Source organism: Neoarius graeffei, chromosome 19 (genome assembly GCF_027579695.1).
Source record: "Neoarius graeffei isolate fNeoGra1 chromosome 19, fNeoGra1.pri, whole genome shotgun sequence".
In the NCBI taxonomy this organism is placed as follows: Eukaryota; Metazoa; Chordata; class Actinopteri; order Siluriformes; family Ariidae; genus Neoarius; species Neoarius graeffei.
Window position 1 is genome coordinate 532,811 of NC_083587.1, and position 22,591 is coordinate 555,401.

Sequence of the window (22,591 nt, forward strand, 5' to 3'; positions counted from 1 at the left end):
ATTATTCTATTTTTATTTTTATTTATTGCATTGCCTGTTTGCACCGTGGGTCAGAGAGGACTGAAATTTCATCTGTGCTGTATGTCGAGCATGTATAGCATATTTGACAATAAAGCTGACTTGACGTGACTTATCATGTGCAAATAAATAAATACATTTCAAAATTCTATGATATACATATTTTTTCAAAACTTTACCTCATTTTTTCTCTTCTGATCGCTTCAATCAAATTTTTAGCTTATGTGAAATCATAAATAAAAGGGTGAAATATTTATATGTACATTTTACATGTGTAAGCAGAGTGTTTACACTAAATAGCAATATTTTTCTCTCCAAAAAATGCAGCATTGTTTCAAATATATGTTGTGAGCTGTATTTTGTATTTGTATCAGCAAATTTGTATTATATCTGCTTATTACTAGCATGTAAACAAGGCTGTATAGTCAGAATTATTTACAGGCTAGCTAACATTTGAGAGATTACACACCTAGCTTCAGTTTGTTAGTTACTGTTACCCAAAATCTCGGGTAACAAGCTTTCTTTATTCTTGCTTTCTTTATTCTTGCACTTCAAGGTAATTTAAGGAATTCTTTTTTTATTCTTTAAAGATAGTCTTTGTTTAAAATTGTCATGATTGATCCAAGGTTTCACTCACATACACATGTATAAAACCCCTGTATACTCTCGTCTCTGGGGGGACTTGCAAATAAAGATTGAGAACTAAAGATTGTGGGGTTCCTTTCTTTTTTCTGTGACTCACCCCCAGACGTCTGGGTGACGCGAGGGGACTGATCTCGAGATGGTGAGGGCCAGAGGTGAAGAAACCTAACAGTGATGCTTTCAAGAGATGAGGCGAGTAGAATTGATAACATGTATAGATGCTATATTTACTGTATGGACATGGGATCAGAAAACTATTTTATTTGTAAGCAGTAGCCACATGGACCTATAGGGTACCTATTTTTTTTTCTTCCCGATTACGGTTTGCGATGTGTTTCCTTGTCAAAACACATCGCAATGAGTCATGTTATTGGTCGCATTTGAAGCAGGAAATTTTACATCCAATCACAATAACGATGTTAACACATAAATCAGACAGTGCACAGGAATTTTAGTGAAATCCCCAGAGTTGTGGTCTTGACCGGTCTTGAGATAAAATCTCGAGTCCTCCGTGTCTGAGACCAAGACAAGACTGAGTAAAAATGTGGTCAACTCCGAGATGTGACCGAAACCTTCAAAAAGTGGTCATGAGATCAATCTCGAGTTCTACAACACTAGATTAAACCATAGGTTCATAAAATGTTTCTAGATCTTGGGTGGCCAACCCGCGGCTCGCGAGCCGCATGCGGCTCTTTGCCCGGTGTCATGCGGCTCTTACGTCCATATCGAAGTTTGTGTTTGTGGGTTTTTTTTTAATGTGCGTGTGCGCTTTGCTTGAGTTCAGTATGGTATTTTCGTCAAATACATCTTCGCTTTGCTTGGGTACATTACGGTATTTTCAGGTCATGTCAAATGCGCATGTGCGTGAGATAATCGCTAAGTTTTTGGGCAAGGTGTATCTTGTGTCAAGTAGCCTCTCAAAATGGCAATGAAAAAATGCACAGCAAAACGAAAATATGAAGACGAACATAGGACATTTTTAACAGAGTGGGAGAGTTTATACTTTTTTGTTGAACGTAATGGCAAGCCATTCTGCCTTATATGTCAGTCGTCATTAGCTCATTTCAAAGCTTCCCGCCTCCCTGAATAAGCAAGGAGCCAGATATGCAGCACTAATTGAAAACCTGCACGAAAGCTTTGTAACCCGGTTCCGTGATATACAACTGAAAAGGCCACAGATTATGTTCCTTGTCGACCCATTCAATGCGGAGATGGACTGTTTGAAAGCCCCGGTTGTCACAGATGAGGCTGCGGCTGAGTTGGAGATGATCGATCTTCGTGAGGAAGAGCAACTGAAACCTGTTTTGAGGGAAGGCACCATTGAGTTTTGGAAAAGTGTGCCATTGGAAAAATACCCGAATGTGAAACGAGCTGCGCTTAAGATACTGTCAATGTTTGGGTCAACATACGTCTGCGAGTCTGTGTTCTCTACCATGAAACATGTGAAGTCAAAGCATCGTTCTGTTCTGACTGACACCCATGTGAAAGAACTGCTTCGAGTGGCAACGACGGAATACAAGCCAGATTTGAAGAGGATTGTTCAAGGCAAGGAATGTCAGAAGTCCCACTAAGCAACATGCATAGTAAGTGCACACAATATTGATTGCTGTAAATGACTGGCCTGTGGTATTAGTACTGACTGAAGGAGTAAATTTCTCTCATGTTGGCATGTGACATTTACTATTAATCTGGCTGAGCAGAGGTGCGTGTTTGAGCGTGTGTGTCTGTGAGGGAGAGAGAGCGAGGGGGGTCACATGTATGGTACACATGTGTGGTCATGTGTATGGTGCGGCTTTTTTTTTGGTAATGCCATGAGTCCCACTAAGCAGCATGCATAGTAAGTGCACACAATGTTCATTGTTAAAAATGACTGGCCTCAGCCTGTGGTCTTAGTACTGTAGGAGTAAATATGTTGGTGTGTGACATTTACTATTAATCTGGCTGAGCAGAGGTGTGTGTGTGTGTGTGTGTGTGTGTGTGTGTGTGTGTGAGAGAGAGAGAGAGGAAGGGATGGGTGATGTTCGTGTGCCCATGTGTATGATGAGGCTCTTTGCGGTAATACAGTAAAAAATGTGGCTTTTGGTCTCCAACTGGTTGGCCACCCCTGTTCTAGATCTTCGGTGTTGCATTTATGTTTTTGTTCACTGGAGAAACAGGAAGTTCTTTGAAACTGTTTCCATCTCTTCTGGTAATTGTAGAGCATTGTGTAACCAACAGATGGCAGCAGATGGAGTTGGGGAGAGAAAATAGATTGAATATAAGATCAAGTCCCTCTTTAAATGATTGAGGAGAGAAACATAACATGACTGCACTTTCAGTGGCCATTGGGATAGAAAACAACACGATTGGTTTAATATGATTCCAGTTCGGTAAGACGATTGGTTTTTGGGGACAGGGGAAAAAATACCTGAAGGTTTGTCAGGTTCTCGGTTGTTCCAAAAGTCACAGACAGAGCAGCGACAGCAGTTCAATGTTTATTTACTTCTCAGTCCAAGAAATCAAGCACTGTTTCTGCCTGGTTTCAAACCAGGATCCTTTCGCGTGTGAGACAAATGTGATAATAGGGCTGCCAACTCTCTGAACCCCAAAAGAGGGACACTTTCAACCCAAATGCAGGACTTTTTTTCCCAGGCCTATCTGCACTGCCCCACGATGGAAATCATAACGTTTCCTTATCCAGACCACAATCCTACTAATTTCAGTATAATTTTGGTAAATTAATACTGCACGAGCAAAACTGTATTGTGTTTAAGTAATAGTCAAAAAAATCATTAGGCCTACAAGTGTCTCTCAAATTTCTCAAACTCTGAAAAGCTTTAGGCCGAAACCAACCATTGTCATAGTTATTCTATTTGAGGGGCATATCTTGAAGGAAAAGCAAAGACAGAAATGTATGCAAGTTTTTTAAACTATTTATTAAAACTTAAGAGAATATGTTTTTGGTCTGCATCTTTTCAGTATGGCATGGGCCTCCTCTTATCCTGCAATAAATAAGAGAAAGAAAGGATATTTAGATTGAGAAATAGCCTCCTGCCATCCCATGAACTTATGTGTGTGTAATAAGATGTTTATATGGACATTCAAATGAAGGCTCCCCAGTTACTTCTTCCATGGCTATTCCAGATTCCAACATCTCCTCATCCTTCTGCACAGCCCAAACTATTTACAGAACAGTGGCATGGACATCCTCTTATCCTGCAGTAAATAAGAAAAAAAAAAACATGCATGATATTTAGCTTGAGAAATACTGCCATCCCATGAACTTGTGTGTGTGTGTGTGTGTGTGTGTGTGTGTGTGTGTGTGTGTGTGTGTGTGTGTGTTGCATAAACAGGACACATAGACAAATTAAAATGATATTTAGATTGAGAAGTACTGCCACCCCATGAAGTTATATGTGTGGGTTGCATAAACAGGACACATAGACAAATTAAAATGATGTTTAGCTTGAGAAATACTGCCACCCCATGAAGTTATATGTGTGGGTTGCATAAACAAGATACAACATAGACAAATTAAAATGATATTTAGATTGAGAAATACTGCCACCCCAAGTGTGTGGGTTGCATAAATAAGACATATAGACAAATTCAAATGAAGACTCACCAGTAAGGCCTACACCTTCCAGGGATATTTCCTGCTGCTCCTGACTGATTCCAGCATCTTCTTGTCCTTCTGCACTGCCAGGTAGAATTCCTTGCAGGACAAGTGACAGTTCACAGTGACAAGGAGTTCGTTCTTTATAAGTTCTGTGCTGCATCGGTTCCTGGCATCGGACCATTTCCCACTCATCAAAAAGAAAATCCTTTCCACAAAGGCATTAGAGCCTGGCATGCTGAGGACGAAGGAGACGATCTTGAATATGTTTGTCATCTTTTCTTTCCCAACATTTTCAAAGATAGCCACCCATTTTTCACCAGTGGATTCTGTGGCATCCTTTGAGTGCTTCTTGATTTCTTCCTTGCTGTTGCAGAACTCTTCATATAGCTCATCCATATTGATTGTGTCTGAAAGTTTTAGAGCAGGCACCATCTTTTCTAGGTCTGGGAAGGAGAGCTCATCATATAGGCCTATTGGCTTCAGCTGCACCATTACATTGTCAGGTGAGAAGTCAAACCACTTGTCGATGTATTGAATGGCTGAGTCATAAAATGTCTCAAAGTCATCTTTGATTTTTGACTTCTGTCCTCCTGGCACCTTCTCCATCAGCCTCTTGGTCTGATAGCCGAAGAAGCTGCCTTCCTTCCTTTGGAGCATTTTTTGCCTGAACTGTCTCAGCTCCTCGTAGACATCAGTGATGCACAGATCAGTTTCCTCAAGCTTCTTAACAAGTTGGTCAAAGACGGCCCCAACATTGTGAAAAAAGCACAGGTAAATCTTTGCAGTGTCAGTTTTTTCCTCATCTTCAAATATCTTCCTCAGTGCCACCGGACCCTGTTCCCCTAAGGACCTGAAGTAGGAGGTAAGTGCAGACCAAGTTTCCAGGAGACGTGTCACAGCTGGATGTAAAGAGAGCCACCTAGTGCACACATGACGCAATATCTCCCGCCACTCAATGTCAGTGAAAGAAAAAAAGGACCGCAGTTCCTCTCGCTGAGATGATGACAGAGAGAAATGATTGTAAATTTTCAAAACGATGGTCTCGATATCCACTGTCAGCTTATCGCTCGCATACTTGCATGTGTTGTGTGCGACATGGGCAGGGCAGTTAACTTTTAGAATGCCATCGTTTGTGCTGCTGAGCAATTTGTAGACAGAATGGTGCTTTCCGAAGTTCACATTTGCATTGTCGGCGGCATACGCGGTGATGTTTTTAACATTAAGCCCATACATGTCAAGGCAGGCAATAAGAGCCTGGTGTATTCCATTTGAAGTTTCGTCGCTGTCTTCATAGAAATCCAACAGCTTGGATTGTACACTATCCGACGTGGAGAAATACCTCACACATACTGGAAACATTTTCCTATTTCCCTTGTTCGAGGCATCGCTAGCAAGTGAAAAATAAATTGGCTCACCATCATCTGTAGAACTAGAAAGGTCAGACACTATTTTCCCCACAGTGCTTGGTCCCAAGACATTCATGGTTATCATCTCCGCTTTGGTTCTTCCCAATTGCATCTTCTTAGCAACACTCGAGTCTTGAAATAAGGTCCCATTTAATTTCACTGTACAGTCCGCGCTGTTATAACTATGGCCGTGTTTGATGGTGTGATACACATAGGCTACCTCGCTTGCAGAAATTTTGTCGATTTCAGAAGTAGATGTGGCGAAGAATGTACTGATGTTGCTAGCTCCTTTAGATAGCACAGCCCTTTTGTGCAAGTCTCTGTCTTCATGGCGGGATAAGTCGTGCTCGCCACCATGACCAATAGATATCTCTCGGCGGCATAATGTACAAAATGCTCTCCTAGCGTCTGTGGTGGCTTTAACCCACGACCTTTTTGCTTCCCATTCCTTGTTGTAGCTGCAAAGCTTCTTTTTCTTAGCAGGTTCATCCATTTTCACTGACTTGTTCACGAGCAGAGAACCACTGACTGAACTGAACTCAACAACCGTCTCCCCCAGCAACGTTTGCATGAGTTTTGGCACCTTATCACAGTAGCCTATCAAAGATCCCTGTTCAGAATGTGTCATCAATCACCAGTCTGCTACTATTGGATAAAATATTTCATCCATATTTCATCAAAAACTGTGACTGCGATTGGAATACGGGACAGGAGCTGTTCCTCGCAGGACAAATTAAATTCACCTAAAATTCGGGACGTCCCGGGCAAATCGGGACAGTTGGCAACCCTATGTGATAACCACTACACTATAGGAACTGCAGCAAGCATGCTGATTTGCTGTTGCCTGAGGAACAGACTTGCTTTTTAGTCAATTGGTCTCCTTGTTCCATAAAGACAGGTATGGTTGAAAATTGTGATGCTTGTCAAAGGAGTCCAATAACATAACAAGAAAGGGATTCCTTGAACCAAGATAAGACTTTAGAATAATGGTCATAAAGCATACTTCATGATGGTAACATTTTCCAAGTGACCTGATGGTCAATCTTTTTCATGTTTGAAAAGAAAATATGTCCTATGGTTCAGTACAGCTCAGCTTATAGCCTGCACAGCTCAGTAGATACGACCAAGATTCAAATTCTATGAGTTAACTATATCATTTTGCAGGTTAAACAAGTACTTTTGATCATTATTTGTGCCAGATGATGGGCAATAATTTGGAAAAGGTGTTTTGTATGAGTTATACAAAGACGAGATGACACCTTGTTGGCTTGAACACACAACCTTCTGATCCGGAATCATGCTGGTAACATTTTTCAATTGACCTGATGGTCAAAATGCTTCATGTTCTAAAAGAAAATACATGTCCTATGGTTCAAGAAAGCTCACCTTAGAGCATGCACAGCTCAGTAGATTGGACCAAGGTTCAACATTCTTGGAGTTACCTGTACCATTTTCTGAAGCAAGGACATCTTTCAACAAGGCCACTGAAACCTGTGTTCTGAAAGCTAACTCTGACAAAGCTTGAAGCTTCTGCTCACAGTCTGACCATGGGCTATGGCCAGCAACCCTTTGAGAGAGGGAAAATTTTCTTACAGATGCTGTAATAGAGCTGTGATGACATCGCTAGTTACTGAAGAGACAGGGGGATGCTCCGACTGCCCAGATGAGGATTGGAGGGTAATGGAGTTAAAAGAGAGCGGCTCTGCTGATGACAATGAGGGGATAATAATGGATAGAGGGGGGAGTGGGCTTTGGTAAGCAGGGCCATGGATGGTAGTGAGGGTGGCGACATCAAAGCGGTTAAAATGCAGATTTAATGTATTTGCCCACTGCTTATCACCTGCTTCTGGGCCCTTTCCCTTATCTTTGCCATGGCCAGAGATCGTTTTCAGGCCCCTCCAAACCTCCCTTGCATGTTTCCTCTGGAAGCGCTCCTCAAGCTTCCTCTTGTAGGTGTCTTTCCCCTTCCTTATTGCCCCTTTTAACTCTTTCTGTACTCTCCTCAATTCCTCTTTGTCTCCAGATTTAAACACCCTCTTTTTCTCATTGAGTAGAGCCTTCAGTTCAGGGGTAACCCAGGGCTTATTATTTGGAAAGCATTTCACTTTTTTTAAGGGAACTACAATGTCCATACAAAACTTCATATAGTCTGTAGCACAATGTGTGATATTGTCAATATCCTCATCAGGATTGCACAGAACTTCCCATTCTGTCTTCTCAAAACAGTCTCTTAAAATCTCAGCGTTATCTTCAGTCCATTTCCTCACATATTTATACGTTGGTGGTTGTCTTTTCACTAAGGGTATGTAGTCAGGGAGAAGATGGACAAGATTGTGGTCTGAACAACCCAATGGGGGAAGGGGTAATGCTCTATATGCTTTCTTAATGTTAGCATAAAATAAGTCCAAAGTTCTATTATCCCTCATTTTACAGTCTACATACTGTGTAAATGTAGGGATAGTGGCTGTCAAAGGGGCGTGGTTAAAGTCCCCAGAGATGAGGAGGAGGGCTTGAGGGTGAGATGTTTGTAACCGGGATACTACAGTGAGTAGAAAGTCACAGGCTGACATAGAAGCAGCTGACAGGGGAATATACACAGCTATGACAATAACATGCATAAATTCTCTTGAAATTTGCAAAGGTCTGATACTAACTGCTAGAACTTCAATGTTCGGGGTGCAGCACTGTTCTTTAACTCTAACGTGATATGGGTTACACCATTTGTTGTTCGCATATATTGCAAGCCCCCCACCTTGCTTCTTTCCACTCTCTGCTGCTCTCCTATCCGATCTCACAAGTTGAAATCCATCAAGTGCTACATGCGAGTCAGGGGTGAGTTCATTCATCCATGTCTCTGAGAAGCACATGAGACTGCACTCCCAATATTGCCACTGCGTTTTGGTAAGCGTCATTAGCTCTTCCATCTTGTTCGGGAGAGATCTCACATTACCCATAATGACAGACGGTACCGGTGGATTATATTGTCTTCTCTTCACTCGGCACTTCACTCCCGATCTGCAGCCCCTCTTCCTTCTCCTTATTTCCACCGGGATCGTAAATCTATCCCAGGGGAGCACCTTTGTGCTGCGCAGTGCTAGCAACTGTTCTCATTCGTAAACAATGGAGTCATGACTGAATGGGCCCGCTGATATAACATTAAAAAGTCCCAGAAAGAGCAACAGGCATATCACTAGTCTCAAAAGTTGTGTATCCATAACCGCACGTCTCCGACTTAAAAACACAAAATATAAAACAAGCTGAGTTGTATATAAGCAGAGTTCCACACCAGAAGTGTGCTGGGCTCAGAACCCAGAGATCAAAACCATCTGCTGCTTTTTCTTGACACTGGTGTTCTCAAAATTCCCAGCAGAGGCAATAAACTTCATCTATCTATCTGACTATAAATTTATTTGCTGAAGGCAGCTTAATGGCCCACCATTCCATGACCTTGAAAATTGTCCACAAGGAGGCCTGATTTTCAGTGTTCTGTCACTAGTTTGGCATTGATCAGTGTCTTTGTATCACGAAGACAAGCAAATAGACATTATGCGAATGAAATAAGGCCCACCCCCAGTACCAACAGCTGTCACAGTATGTTACTCATGTCTAAGACTCACAACTCAGAGCTGTTTTGGTATCAAAGTGAATAAGGAAAAATCAGAGCTGATTTCATTGTTTTCTAACATTTTTCACCATGTTGTTCTTAAGCACAAGACATAAAAAGACATAATACGTAATTAAACAAGTGCTCTGACTTGTATACATATATTCATGACTGATATTCATGAAATGAGGATGTGCTGACATTAAAGCCAGACTTTGCAAGTGTTTGACTTTGGTGCAGACCCAGCAAAGTATTTCAACTGAGCAAATTGAGTACACATAAAAGAAGATTCTGTATCCGAGATGAGAAACATCTGAAGAACAATCCTAGCAGTTTCTGAGTGACTGTACTATTTCAGTAGGGTACAGTGGTGACTGAATGGATAAGGCACTAGCCTCTTAAACCAGGAATTGTGCCTTTTAGTCCCACAGGGGCTGAGTGGTGCAGTGAGAGTGTGCTGGGCCCATTACCCAGAGGTTGAGAGATTGAAACCATCATTTGCTAGTTCTGAGGTCTTTGATGCCAATGTTTTCCATGAGCCAGGGATTGTGGGTTTGAGTCCTATCTCGGGTGTGAGGTGAACAGAGTGCTGCACCAGAAGTGCACTGGGCCCAGAACCCAGAGATCAAAAGCATCTGTTGCTTTTTCTCTCCAGTTTTTTTTCCAAAAATTCCCAGCAGAGGCTATAAACTTCATCTATCTATCTTACTATAAATTTATTCACTGAAGGCAGCTCATTGGCCCACTGTTCCCTGACCTCAAAAATTGCCCATAAGAGGCTTAATTTTCAGTGCTCTGTCACTAGTTTAGCATTGATCAGTGTCTTTCTATCACATAGACAAGCATATAGACATTATTGGAATTAAATAATGCCCACCCTAAGTACCAATTGTTGTCACAGCATGTTACTCATGTCTCAGATTCCCAACTCAGAGCTGTTTTAGTATCAAAGATCTTGGTAAGTGAATAAGGAAATATCAGAGTCGATTTCATGGTTTTCTAACATATTTCACCATGTTGTTCTTAAGCACAAGATATAAAAACACATAACACATAATTCACAGAAACATTTCCTGTTGACTCAGGGCAGTTCAAAGCAGAATGTCTGTCCTCTTTCAAAAAACATGGAGAGGAAATGGGCATTTTGCTTTGTTGTGTGGGATATTAAAAAATGCCATCGGGAGTGATGGCAGAAAAAAAAAGAACACTATGGAGCGCTTTATACACTCTGTGCACATTACAGTTGCTGTTTATTTTAACCAAGTAGGTACCAGATGGTGAAATAATTAAACACCAATGTGCTGTTTCTCAACCCCCCCCCAAATAAATAAATAAATAAACAAATAAACAAATAAACATCATAATAATTAAGAAAGAAACAACCCCAGAATCTTCAAACATATTGAAGCAATTCACTGATAAATCATTCAACATGTTGTCAAAAGCAATCTCAGGGTGACAAAGGTGAACAAGGACCCCCTGGTGAGCCTGGGCCAAAGGTAAGCATGCATGTATTATTCATTATTATAGCACAACTGATTTATTCTCATTCTGTGGCAGGCATGTGACCAGAAGTGGTAGAAGCAGACCAATTTTATACCCAAGTAAAAGTGCTAAGTCTTGTGTTTAAAAAAAAAATCCTTCAGGCGCTGTTCAGACACAATAATCTGATCAATAAAACACATTTCATATCAAAATAAGCAGAATGTTCTGATGATATGATAGCAATGTTCAGACAGAATGGAATTTTTAAACAATGTCTAGCTGAGACAGAAGGTCATTTTAACTGAACAGAATAAATCCTTACAATTTTGTCACAAAATAAATTACTGTCTTCTTGGTCAAGAATAAATACTTACAATTATTTATCCTTACAAAGGAATAAAACCTTACAATCACCAAGCTGTGAGCAGCATCAGGGCTTGGAGTATTTTGGTTACCAATTTTGTTTAGTGTATTTTGTTCTAAATACAGTGCTGTGAACTCGATCTATTTTCAAAATAGTACAAAAGCACTTGTTCATGAATTGTCTTCAAAGCATTATTTAGAACTATTGAGCACATTTTGTTTCACAAGTGGAGTGTAAAGACTGAAATAAAAAATACAATTAACAAATTAAAGCAAATAGCAGAAGTTTGATATCACCTTCTCAATCTATCTGCCAAAAAGCTCAAAAAACCTTACAAAACCTGTCATTTGACCTTTCAGAAGGACCAAACAAAAGCCGTGTTAATCAAAAAGGTAAATTTTCTTAAAATGAACACCACATACTCGATATCGAATCAGTAGCCTTGGTGAACCACAAGGTGAATTTCGTTTATCTTTTTATCTGCCGATTATCTTATGACACTACGAAGTTATAACGAGGTTTCTCTTATTCTGTTTCTGGTTCTGATTGGTTCTTAAGTTTATCAAGAAGTAGAACGGGTAATCGAACTTGATCAGGATAAGTGCTGATTGGTTACGAAGTTTTGCTATTGTTACACTCATTCTTGCATCACAATGACATAGTGGTTACTGCCTCGCTTCACCTTTATGAGGCAGTAGCCACAAAAAAACACCAAAACAAACAGTGGATTAAATGCTGAGCTGCAGAGCAGGAGTGTCTATGAGCCAGATGTTGGTGTGCGTTTTTTTTTTTGTGCAAGTATGAGCATCCGGTGTTACTGAGTGCTAGCAGCGGTTCCCTGGTGTAAACAATATCCCCATGTCTATACGCCAGCTGCCCCAATATGAGTGTGAACAGAAGTCCCCAAACAAGCAGAAAAAACACAAGTGTTCTGAACATAGTTCATGTAGTAAAATAAATAGCAGTTCAAAGAAACTAAGTAAACTGTGAAAAACTGACTGTGTACCACAGTCACATTGGGATAGGAAGCCTTGACCAGGTCAAGTATTGGGGATAGATGGGTCCATATGGCTGCGGGGCCCTTTTCTTTTGATGAGCTGATTGTGCCAAAGCAGACATGTTCTTCCACTCCACCAACACTTGATGGGTAACACGGCATTTCTTTCATTTTAGGCCCTTGTGCTAGCCGCTAGGTGCTAACATGTCACCTCATGACCTTGATCAACATCTGTTTAAACAATCTTTCTCTACAGTGTTGTAAATATAATATCTAAATCAAGTGCACATGAACATGTTGATAACACAGTTGATGAGCAATTAACCCACTCTATGTGCAGACAATAATATTGATGAAATATTGAGGAGGAGGAGAAAAGACGGCCCACACTGAAGTTAAAATTTCCTCCACTAAAGGAAGTGACATCACATGCTGTTGGACAGGTGACTTTGGAGCAAACCATTGCTGAGTTAAAGGGGTTTTGCCAGTGGCTAACACTGTTGACAGAGATTTCTCGGACACATGCAAAGTGAATAATTGAATATGTAGTGAGTCAAATAGATTGAAAAACACCTTTATCATGTTTTAATGGTTTTTTCAACAAAAAATTATGAAAATAATATACAAAAACATGCATCCTACTGTTAATTTGGAGAGCAAACCTTGACCTTTAACAAATCGGACAGCACAAAAAAAATTCCAATGTACTGTACGCAATTTCTGCAAAATAAACGATGGGACTTGCTGACATTTTGCATTAAATTAAAAAAGAATGTGTACCAATGTAAAATAGATAATTTTTTGAAGTGAATATTTTGTAAAATGTATAAATACAACCTGTGGACATGACATGTACCCCTAATTATTGAATGAACCGAATAAGTTAGGACAATGGATTAAAAAGATCAACATGAGTATTAAAATAGAACATCTCCAAAAGACTGCCTTGTTAGGAACAGCGAGAATATTGCGGAAAGTTTTGGAAAAATGAAAATGATGCTTATGGAGAAACAATTAAATTCCTTTGGACCTTCGGCTACTAGTTGTAGCTCGCTCCTGAGGACAAATCCGGTTTAACATCTATATACTGAGAAATGTAGAAACACATATAATAATAATTATAATAACAATAATAATAATAAATTAACTAAGTAGGGAAATACTAGGAGAAATGCTAAAGGTTCATGAATAATGTAAATAATAATGGGTGTGTTCGACAGCGCTGTGTGTTCTGCGTGGCTCTTGACTGCCATTGTGTGGCCACGTTTAGGAAGTGCACGTTCCATTTGTTGATTAAAGTCACAGCGTTTCAGCAATAAATCTGTAGGAAATAGCTGGGCGGGGGCTTATCAGTGCGAGGCTTGTTGCCTGTTAGAAAATGTATTTCATCTCATCTCATTATCTCTAGCCGCTTTATCCTGTTCTACAGGGTCGCAGGCAAGCTGGAGTCTATCCCAGCTGACTACGGGCGAAAGGCGGGGTACACCCTGGACAAATCGCCAGGTCATCACAGGGCTGACACATAGACACAGACAACCATTCACACTCACACCTACGGTCAATTTAGAGTCACCAGTTAACCTAACCTGCATGTCGTTGGACTGTGGGGGAAACCGGAGCACCCGGAGGAAACCCACGCGGACACGGGGAGAACATGCAAACTCCGCACAGAAAGGCCCTCGCTGGCCACGGGGCTCAAACCCGGACCTTCTTGCTGTGAGGCGACAGTGCTAACCACTACACCACCGTGCCGCCCGAAAATGTATTTAATAATAATAATAATAATAACTGATGTTGTACTGGATGGCTGTTGGTTTCCCTCATGTGGCCACATTTGGAAACTTGACTCGCTGCATTTTCAGTCAATAAATTGGTTGAAATAATCCAATAATTGTAATGTAGGATATGGATGCATGCCGCTCCCATCCCATTCATCCATGAGAGATGTGAAGAGCGTGGGTTTATTTGTCACCATTGTGTATTAATGCCTGCGTTCAACCCACTGTACTGCATGGCAGTTTGATCAACACTGGAGTGTGAATTGAGGAATACTGTAGACATGTAATAAATTAAGTAGTTAGATCAAAAATAATCAAAATAAATAATCACAAAACTAAATAAATACATCGATCTGGTCAAAACAGAGTGTAGATGTATATACATTTACTGTAACCCAGATTGGGAAGATGATGGGCCTTAAACCCCCATTTACTGTGAGCATTGTGTTTATAGAGAAGAAAAGGCCTGGGAGTAGACAGTGCTGAGTGTGTTCATTAGAGCGCTGGCTTTATTTTGACAGATGGGTTCGATGTTCTGCATGTTGGTTTATTTTGCCCAACTGGTGAAATGAATAAGATTTCCCTGTAAATGAAACTTGGAGTGTAAGAATGAGGTTAGTGTTGGTGAAAATGCAGCGAATTTAGAACTTTATAGATTCTGTATTAAATGTTGCATTTGTGAGAGCTGATAAAGTAAGGTCTGATATTTGTTATTGCATTCCTTTCTGTGCTGCTGCTGGTAACTTAGATAAATTAGTGGCATGTTCATTGATGTTTATATAACTATTTTGTCTATTTTAAAATTATTTTATCTTAACCGTCCCAGGCGGGACGGCACCACTTGGAAATTGAAATTGGCCTGTTATGATTGCCGTCTGATTACGTCACATGTGCAGGGTTGAATAGCCGAGTGCAATCCCTTGTACCAGGTCATCTGTGTCAGGGACACCCCCTCCCCCATCTTGGCTATACACAGGACTCCCCCTCAGTATCATGGAGCTGAAATGGCAATACTGGATCATTTGATATCCTACAAAAACAGTGTTCAGTTTGAGAACGATGCTTAAGAAAGTGTCTTCTGGACAACCTAATCAATGTAAAAGTTCTGGTACAGCCATTTTCACAACACTGAAAATATGTGGCAGATCACAGAATCCAGGGACACATGTCGGCCCGGGGGCATTTTGAGTTATTGACAGATTCAGAAAGTACAGTTTCTAAGCTTTCCAATGATGCCTTCCATGTGGAGATCTGACAATATTTGAAGAATGTGTGGCCTTTTGAAAGTGCATACCTCTTAAAACAGAAAAGGGAGAAAATCGCCCTCAAAGTTTTCCATCTCAGCTACTCTGGGTGTAGGGTGGGCACATAATGGTGCTCATTTGCATGACATTAAGGAAAGCCCTACCCCCTACAAGCTAGCATGATACTACTTTCATGTAAACAAAGATCACCACATCAATTTTCCTTCCATGCAAAGTATGCCCAAAACAATTATGAAGTACAAAAATAAGTCTTAAAGTATACCTTAACGTTTTGTGGTTGAAAAATTACTCACACCGTAAGAAAGAAAGATAGCACGATGATGACACAACTAACACAACTCTAGTTTCATGAAAAGCCTCGGTCACAACCGGCCGTATGTGCTCCTACAGCCGGTCTACATGCAAAAAACGCAAGAAACACACGGAGAGCATGCATGAAACGCACGAGAGCGCGCGTGTGAAAAGCACGAGAGCGTGCGTGTGATGTGCTGATTTTCGAGCCGCAGACCGGCCGCAGAGGTTCTTTGTCATGTCAAACAAACTCTACGGGTGCTTACATTTTTTTCAGGTTGCAAGACAAACTTACGGCCAACGCACGTCTTTCTCCATGAACAACAAAAAAAAAACGCAGCGATTTGGGAAACGCCAAACCACTTAACCAAACCACAACACTCTCCGTTACATGCAAAAATAACCACACAGCCTTAGATTAATAAACTTACCCCATCAGAAAGAGAAACGGCGCCTTGCACACACCAATGCCTCTGATGGAATGTAATCCTAGAACGGTCCGTGTATCATCCGATCATTCAAGTATTCCATTCAATCTGGAAAACGAGGTTGTGGTTTTTTTTTGCTAGAAATGGTTATCTTGGATGTAAATACCATGTGTCTGTTTGCTTCGCGGTGTTTGCTCCTCTGTGCTCTGTTTAGTAACTCATTCCATAGTGAAATCACACGCCTGTATGCAGTTAAGTAGCCATGCGCTCAGCCCGTATCATACAGCTGATTCACGAAAAAAAAAAACAAAGGACTTAAATCATTATGTGAATGGCCCATATGGTAATTTACCCACAGCCCAAAGCAGGCTACAGTCCTGACAAAAACGAGACAATTTGCAACAAAAAATGTATGCTTTTCCAACAAAACAATCTATTATCTGAAATACTGATTGCATTCTTCAAGATCTCAACTTGCACATGATGGAAAAAAACAAAAATCACAAATTTCGAAAAAAAATGCTTCTTTTGCGATTATCTCGGATTCGTTTCGGCCGACATGTGTCCCTGGATCCGGTGAGGGGTCACATATTCAGATGCCTAATTGGCACTGTGCACCGCACATCCATGTTTTGCAGTGAAAACCAACATATGCTGTTTTATTCACATATTCAGTAAAGCTATTTGCTGTGGTGACATTAGTTACTGACTAATTCTCTGTAGTGTTTTAGAAATTGTGATCGGAGGGCAATTTTGGGAATGAGACTCGCAATGGGGCCCTCATCTAAAAGAAGAAAACTCTCCTCATCTACTGCCTCACCTGAAACACAGAAAACAGTAGTTGTACGTTGTGGGTCTTATAATGGCACAAATTATACAGCTAACCTACTGCCATCCCAGCCCTTATCCACAGACACACAAGACACATTTTACTGTGTATTATATGGTATACTATTGTTATTAAATGTAAGTATTGTAGTTTTCCATTGCAGAAACTTCCAGCAATTACACGCTTACCTCCAAAACCATCTGTGAGCTCGTGAAGCTCCTATTTTGCAAGTTTGTTTTTGACACAGCTGTCCGTTTATATGCATACAAAGGCTGCAGGAAAAACACACATCTGTCAAAACAAAATCAACATGTCTGTCTCAATGAAGAAAAGCAGCAGCAACATGTCATAACATTTGATGATATCTGTGTCAATACGAATAAGGATTGACATTCACTACCTCTATCACCATGCAAACTGGCTAACTGTGAATACATTTTTCCATGTAATTTTGCTGCCTTTACAACAGGGAGAGTTTGTATAAGCACATCATAATATTACAACCCTTAATCTGTGTAGCTTTAAACTGCCCCCTTGCCAGTCGTCGTCTTCCCGGGCACAAAGACTGTTCATTGGGGAAAAAACAGTGCTTTTAAATGTAGTGCGACCCAGCGGCTGGGGTGTTTCGACTCAACAGCAGCCCAACAGCTGGGCAAGATTAGAAGTGACGGTGCCTGAGCACACTGGACAATGCCTAGCTGTTAAAACTACACAAAACTACACAACATGGTCGTCACAAACAAAGCATTATTTGTTTACGTTAATTAATCAGATCATTCACAATCATCGCTGAAAATCAGCAGGGGAAGGAGCTTAGAAACAGCTGGTTATGGCTTGCGGCTCCTTGTCCCATTGACTGTCCATTCCCTTCCCTGTCGGTTCCCTTCTGTCTGTGGATCGCCACTCTGCTGATCCGCTGAAACCACTTTGTTTATTGCCCTCCAAAATCAGCCCTTTTCCAGTGCATTTTGAAAGATACTGGACAGGACAGTTGGAAGAATAGATTTTTTTTTAAATTGTAATGTAGCGCAAATACTATAACGACCGATTTAAATGGATGCAGCTGCTGGGTAGATTGCATCATATCTGACTGTCCTCAACCACTAAGCCAGCAGCTGGGTTATAGAAAGCAACTCAGAATGAGTTAAAATAACCCAAGAATATGACCCCACAGCCTCGACCCAGCGTTTAGGTTGGGGGAGGAAGAAACACAAGGCAGCGTTTTTTCGAGGGTGCTTGTGTGGTGAAGCGTCGGCTCTGTTAACAGTGTACACAGACATCGGTGTGGATCAGAGCTGAGTGCCGGGCCGAGTAATAAGGTGATGTTCTGCGTTCTGTGACCTGTAGCTGTAGTGGACCGAGGAGTTTAGAATCCGGGCCTTGAAGCCACAGACGGGCTCAAAAGGGAACGCCAATGTTGCACAAACACAGAGTGCTTTTACTAACCTCATTACAGTGATGGCTGTTTGTTTGTTGACAGGGAGTAACTGCGCATGAGCAGACCATGATCTGTCGGCAGTTGTTTGCAGTTCGCTCAGCCGATCAAAACGGCGTAAAAAATAATGTGAATGATAATGTTTCTGTGCACAGAAAGGATGAAGAATGCGCTCGCCAGTGAAAAGCTATGGCGTTCTGTTTCTTTTTGAATGTGTTTTACTGCGGGACCGTTGTTCTTAGGCCTGAGGCCCGCCCACTCCGGGTCTCAACTCGGTCCTGTAGAGAGTGTATAAACGCTGTGGGCGCTGCGCAGTGATATGAACTGAGCGGCTTGACTTGGAGAGAGCAGCGTGATGTCTGGCAGAGGAAAGGGCGGCAAGGGGCTCGGGAAAGGAGGCGCTAAGCGGCACCGGAAAGTTCTTCGCGACAACATCCAGGGAATCACCAAGCCGGCTATTCGCCGTCTGGCTCGCCGTGGCGGTGTGAAGCGCATTTCCGGCTTGATCTATGAAGAGACCCGCGGTGTGCTGAAAGTGTTTCTGGAGAACGTTATCCGCGATGCCGTCACTTACACGGAGCATGCCAAGAGAAAGACCGTCACCGCTATGGATGTGGTGTACGCCCTGAAACGCCAGGGACGCACTCTGTACGGCTTCGGCGGTTAAACGCTCCGACACTGAACCGCACCAATACAACGGCTCTTTTAAGAGCCACCCAAACATCCACAAAGAGCTCTTTGTCCGTGTGTGTGAGACAGGGGAAAAAGAAAAGCAGTGTGTGTACATTTTTTAGTTCTCAGGTAATATACTTGCTGTTTCGTTCTGCACTACACTGAGCCACAGCAACGAAATCTCGTTCTAATGTGTATTGTTAGATGCAAATCTGAATGAAAATAAAGTCTATTTTAAATAAAGCAGAGAACAGGAAACTGCAGACACGAGTAACATCAGTAATACTTAACCGTTTCTATATGAAAGCTGTGTGAGAGAGAAACGCTTCAGATGGTGGTAATAGAAATATAAGAATAGAATGAATTCTTATCTATAAAATTCTTCCATCAGTGCTGTGAATATAAAACGGCGGGAAGGGAGACAAAGCGAGGCGGAGGGGAAGGAAGTGGGCGGAGCGGTAGGAGGCGCCCCGTATGAGGAGGTTTGGAACTCTGGCCAATAAAATATGTTCCTGCCTCATGTCTAATTACACTGCGGACCTGTAAATAGAGCGGCCGCGAGGCGGGCCTTATTCATTCTCTTAGAGTTTACCCGAAGAGCAGTGCCATGCCCGAGGCACCTAAAAGCGCGCCCAAGAAGGGCTCCAAGAAAACCGTGACCAAGGCGGCTGGTAAAGGAGGCAAGAAGCGCAGAAAGTCCAGGAAGGAGAGCTACGCTATCTACGTGTACAAGGTCCTGAAGCAGGTTCATCCCGACACCGGCATCTCGTCTAAGGCTATGGGCATCATGAACTCCTTCGTCAATGACATTTTCGAGCGTATCGCCGGTGAGTCCTCTCGTCTGGCTCACTACAACAAGCGCTCCACCATCACCTCCAGAGAGATCCAGACCGCTGTGCGCCTTTTACTGCCTGGCGAGCTGGCCAAGCACGCCGTGTCCGAGGGCACAAAGGCCGTCACCAAGTACACCAGCTCCAAGTAAAGCGCGCTGCTGCGGCCGCCTTCAGCAACCCAACGGCTCTTTTAAGAGCCACCCACTTTCTCATAGAAGAGCAAATTCGTGTGTCTCTCTGCTGTTGTCTTGTCTTACACTAAGTGCAGAGTAAATATTTACGGAAGATACATCGAGAAAAGTTGCCACATCAGGGAAACCAACCTCCATCAATGAGTAAATAAAGGAGCAATTTTACTTACAAAGCGAAAATGAGTAAAAATTATATGGGTGCTGCGCAATGACTTCTATTGAGTAGTTTTAGTTATTTAAGATGTTTTATTTGTATCTGCGGATAAATAGAAATCTGCCTTGTGGCAATGTCCATTGTGATAAATGTATTGAAATACGCACAAGGTTTTGTCCTTGATACATATAGACCAATTATTAAATATAACATTACCTTTGCTCTTTTCCAAGCAGCGGAGAAAACTTTCTGCTTCTCTCTTCTGATTACTGAAGCGGCGCTCAGACACCACAATATCTAAAAGGAAAAAAACCTGTCAGTCAAACCGCGAGGAGTTCTAGAACTCTGGCCACTGTGTCCTAACAGCTGTTCTGTTTCACTGCTCCGACTCCACTCGAACCGTGAGCTCAAACAGAACGGTGTTCCGTGCAGGGGATGGAGACGGGCTCCTTTCTGTGAGACAGTGAGGCGGCTCTTAAAAGAGCCTTTGTGTGCGTTAGACCGAGTCCGCGTTTAAGCGCGCTCTCCGCGAATACGGCGTGCCAGCTGAATGTCCTTGGGCATGATGGTCACTCTCTTGGCGTGGATGGCACACAGGTTAGTGTCCTCGAACAGGCCGACCAAGTATGCCTCGCTCGCCTCCTGCAGTGCCATGACAGCCGAGCTCTGGAAGCGCAAATCGGTCTTAAAGTCCTGAGCGATTTCTCTTACCAGGCGCTGGAAGGGCAGTTTACGGATGAGCAGCTCAGTAGATTTCTGATAACGGCGGATCTCCCTCAGAGCCACGGTGCCGGGCCTAATTTATTGCCGCTCGCGCAGCTCCGCAGAGCCAACAGCGCAGCTTAGCGCGTTTTGTAGGTTCAATCGCCGCACGGACAGCGCCGTCATAATCTATTTTCACCCATCAGCCTTCCTTTATAGCCAGCACACTACTGTTATTATTAGTGTTATACTATTACGGCTAAAATGCGTTATAAATAAAATGCATCATTATTAATACCACTTTATATTGTTCATGAATTCCTTTTATGCTAGAGCTATGAAATACCCCAAAACCTGGGAAAAGATTAGAAAAATTGCACTTTTTGAGCATAGATGGGTGGCTCTTAAAAGAGCCTTTGGGACTGACGAACGCAGCAGTGGGTGAGTTTATTTAGTCTTGACGGCCTTCTCGGTCTTTTTGGGCAAAAGCACCGCCTGAATGTTCGGCAGCACACCACCCTGAGCGATGGTCACTCCGCCGAACAGTTTGTTCAGCTCCTCGTCGTTGCGCACAGCGAGCTGTAAGTGGCGGGGAATGATGCGAGTCTTCTTGTTGTCACGAGCGGCGTTACCGGCCAACTCCAGGATCTCAGCAGTCAGGTACTCCAGCACGGCGGCCAGATAAACTGGAGCGCCGGCGCCGACACGCTCGGCATAGTTGCCTTTCCGCAGGAGCCTGTAGACACGGCCCACGGGAAACTGGAGTCCGGCTCTGGATGAACGACTCTTGGCCTTGGCTCGAGCCTTGCCGGTCTTTCCTCTTCCGCTCATTCTGCTGCTCAGATCTGTTACAGGAACAACTCTGAAATAAAAAGCGCTGCAGCTCGAGCCCTCTGTGATAAAGACAACACGGCTCTTCTCTGATTGGTTAAGATCGTTGTGGCTGAAAAACCAATCACAAACATGCCGTCAAATTCCAGCGTCAGCCTGCGTGACAACCATCCCACGGGTGTGTGAGAGAGAGATATGAAAAAGGAAAGAAGGGAATATAGGCATATATATTATAAAGTTTATATATCGATGTATAGAAATGTAAATTGTTATTAGTTCCATCAGCCCTGACTCAGTTCATGTTCTCCCAGCGCCCTCCTGTCACCGTTTTGTAAAGCAGGAATCAACTCCACCAAAACAATCAGCAGCATCTGATATCATGAGTGAATATGGAATACTGCTCTTTCAACGAGAACATGGGTGGCTCTTAAAAGAGCCGTTTAGGGAAAGAAAACAATCATGTTTACTTCTTTTTAGGGGCCGCCTTTTTCGCCTTGGCCGTTTTGGGCTTTACGGCTTTGGGCTTGGCAGTTTTTGTTTTCTTCGCCTTCTTTGGGCTCTTGGTGGATTTCTTGGCGGCGGCGGGGGGCTTCTTCGCCTTCTTAGGAGACTTTTTGGCGGCGGGCTTCTTAACGGCGGTTGGCTTTTTGGCGGCCGCCTTTCTGGCTTTGGGCGCGGCTTTCTTGGCGGGCTTCTTGCCTTCGGTCTGCGTCTTGTTCAGCTTGAAAGAGCCAGACGCACCGGTCCCTTTGGTCTGCACCAGGACGCTTTTCCTCACAAGGTTCCTGACGGCGATTTTAACGCGGGAGTTGTTCTTCTCCACATCGTATCCGGCGGCCTGTAAAGCTTTCTTCAAGGCGGAGAGGGACACGCCGCTCCTCTCCTGCGACGCAGAAACCGCTTTGATGATGAGCTCGCCGACGCTCGGGCCTGATTTCTTGCTCTTTGAAGCTGCTTTCTTCTTGGGCGCTTTGGCCGGCGCGGCGGCGGGAGCGACTTCTGCCATCTGTCTCGGAGCTCCGGAGCGGAAGCGAGTGAAACGCTGTGTGGGAAACGGAGGCCGGGGGC

At 42.7% G+C, this 22,591-nt stretch overlaps 5 protein-coding genes across 6 annotated transcripts in view; 2 read left to right on the forward strand and 3 right to left on the reverse strand.

Moving 5' to 3' along the window:
* The window catches only part of LOC132867733 (histone H1-like), a 276,764-nt gene extending 254,190 nt beyond the window's left edge, over positions 1-22,574 (reverse strand). Inside the window, exons 1-3 of one of the 2 annotated variants that reach the window (XM_060900746.1) lie at positions 21,991-22,574; positions 16,894-16,996; positions 16,647-16,696 (exon numbers count right to left, since the gene is read on the reverse strand). In XM_060900746.1, coding sequence (XP_060756729.1) covers positions 16,685-16,696; positions 16,894-16,996; positions 21,991-22,529 — 654 coding nt within the window. In that variant the 5' untranslated portion in view covers positions 22,530-22,574 and the 3' untranslated portion in view covers positions 16,647-16,684. Of the gene's footprint in view, positions 1-16,646; positions 16,697-16,893; positions 16,997-21,990 lie in introns of those variants that run through there. The other variant, XM_060900747.1, reaches the window with a different exon arrangement.
* On the forward strand, positions 18,490-18,887 carry LOC132867792 (histone H4). The gene has a single exon (XM_060900794.1). The coding sequence runs from the start codon at positions 18,496-18,498 to the stop codon at positions 18,805-18,807; it is 312 nt and encodes a 103-aa protein (XP_060756777.1). The 5' UTR covers positions 18,490-18,495; the 3' UTR covers positions 18,808-18,887.
* LOC132867762 (histone H2B-like) lies at positions 19,412-19,794 on the forward strand. Its single transcript, XM_060900768.1, has one exon. It carries the CDS (start codon positions 19,420-19,422, stop codon positions 19,792-19,794), a length of 375 nt encoding a protein of 124 aa, XP_060756751.1. The 5' UTR covers positions 19,412-19,419.
* On the reverse strand, positions 20,306-20,878 carry LOC132867663 (uncharacterized). The gene is made up of 2 exons (XM_060900632.1): positions 20,868-20,878; positions 20,306-20,786 (listed from the first exon to the last, which is right to left on the reverse strand). The coding sequence occupies exons 1-2, from the start codon at positions 20,876-20,878 to the stop codon at positions 20,504-20,506; spliced, it is 294 nt and encodes a 97-aa protein (XP_060756615.1). The 3' UTR covers positions 20,306-20,503.
* Positions 21,129-21,977, reverse strand: LOC132867757 (histone H2A-like). The gene has a single exon (XM_060900764.1). The coding sequence runs from the start codon at positions 21,521-21,523 to the stop codon at positions 21,140-21,142; it is 384 nt and encodes a 127-aa protein (XP_060756747.1). The 5' UTR covers positions 21,524-21,977; the 3' UTR covers positions 21,129-21,139.
* Positions 22,575-22,591: the final 17 nt, after the last annotated feature.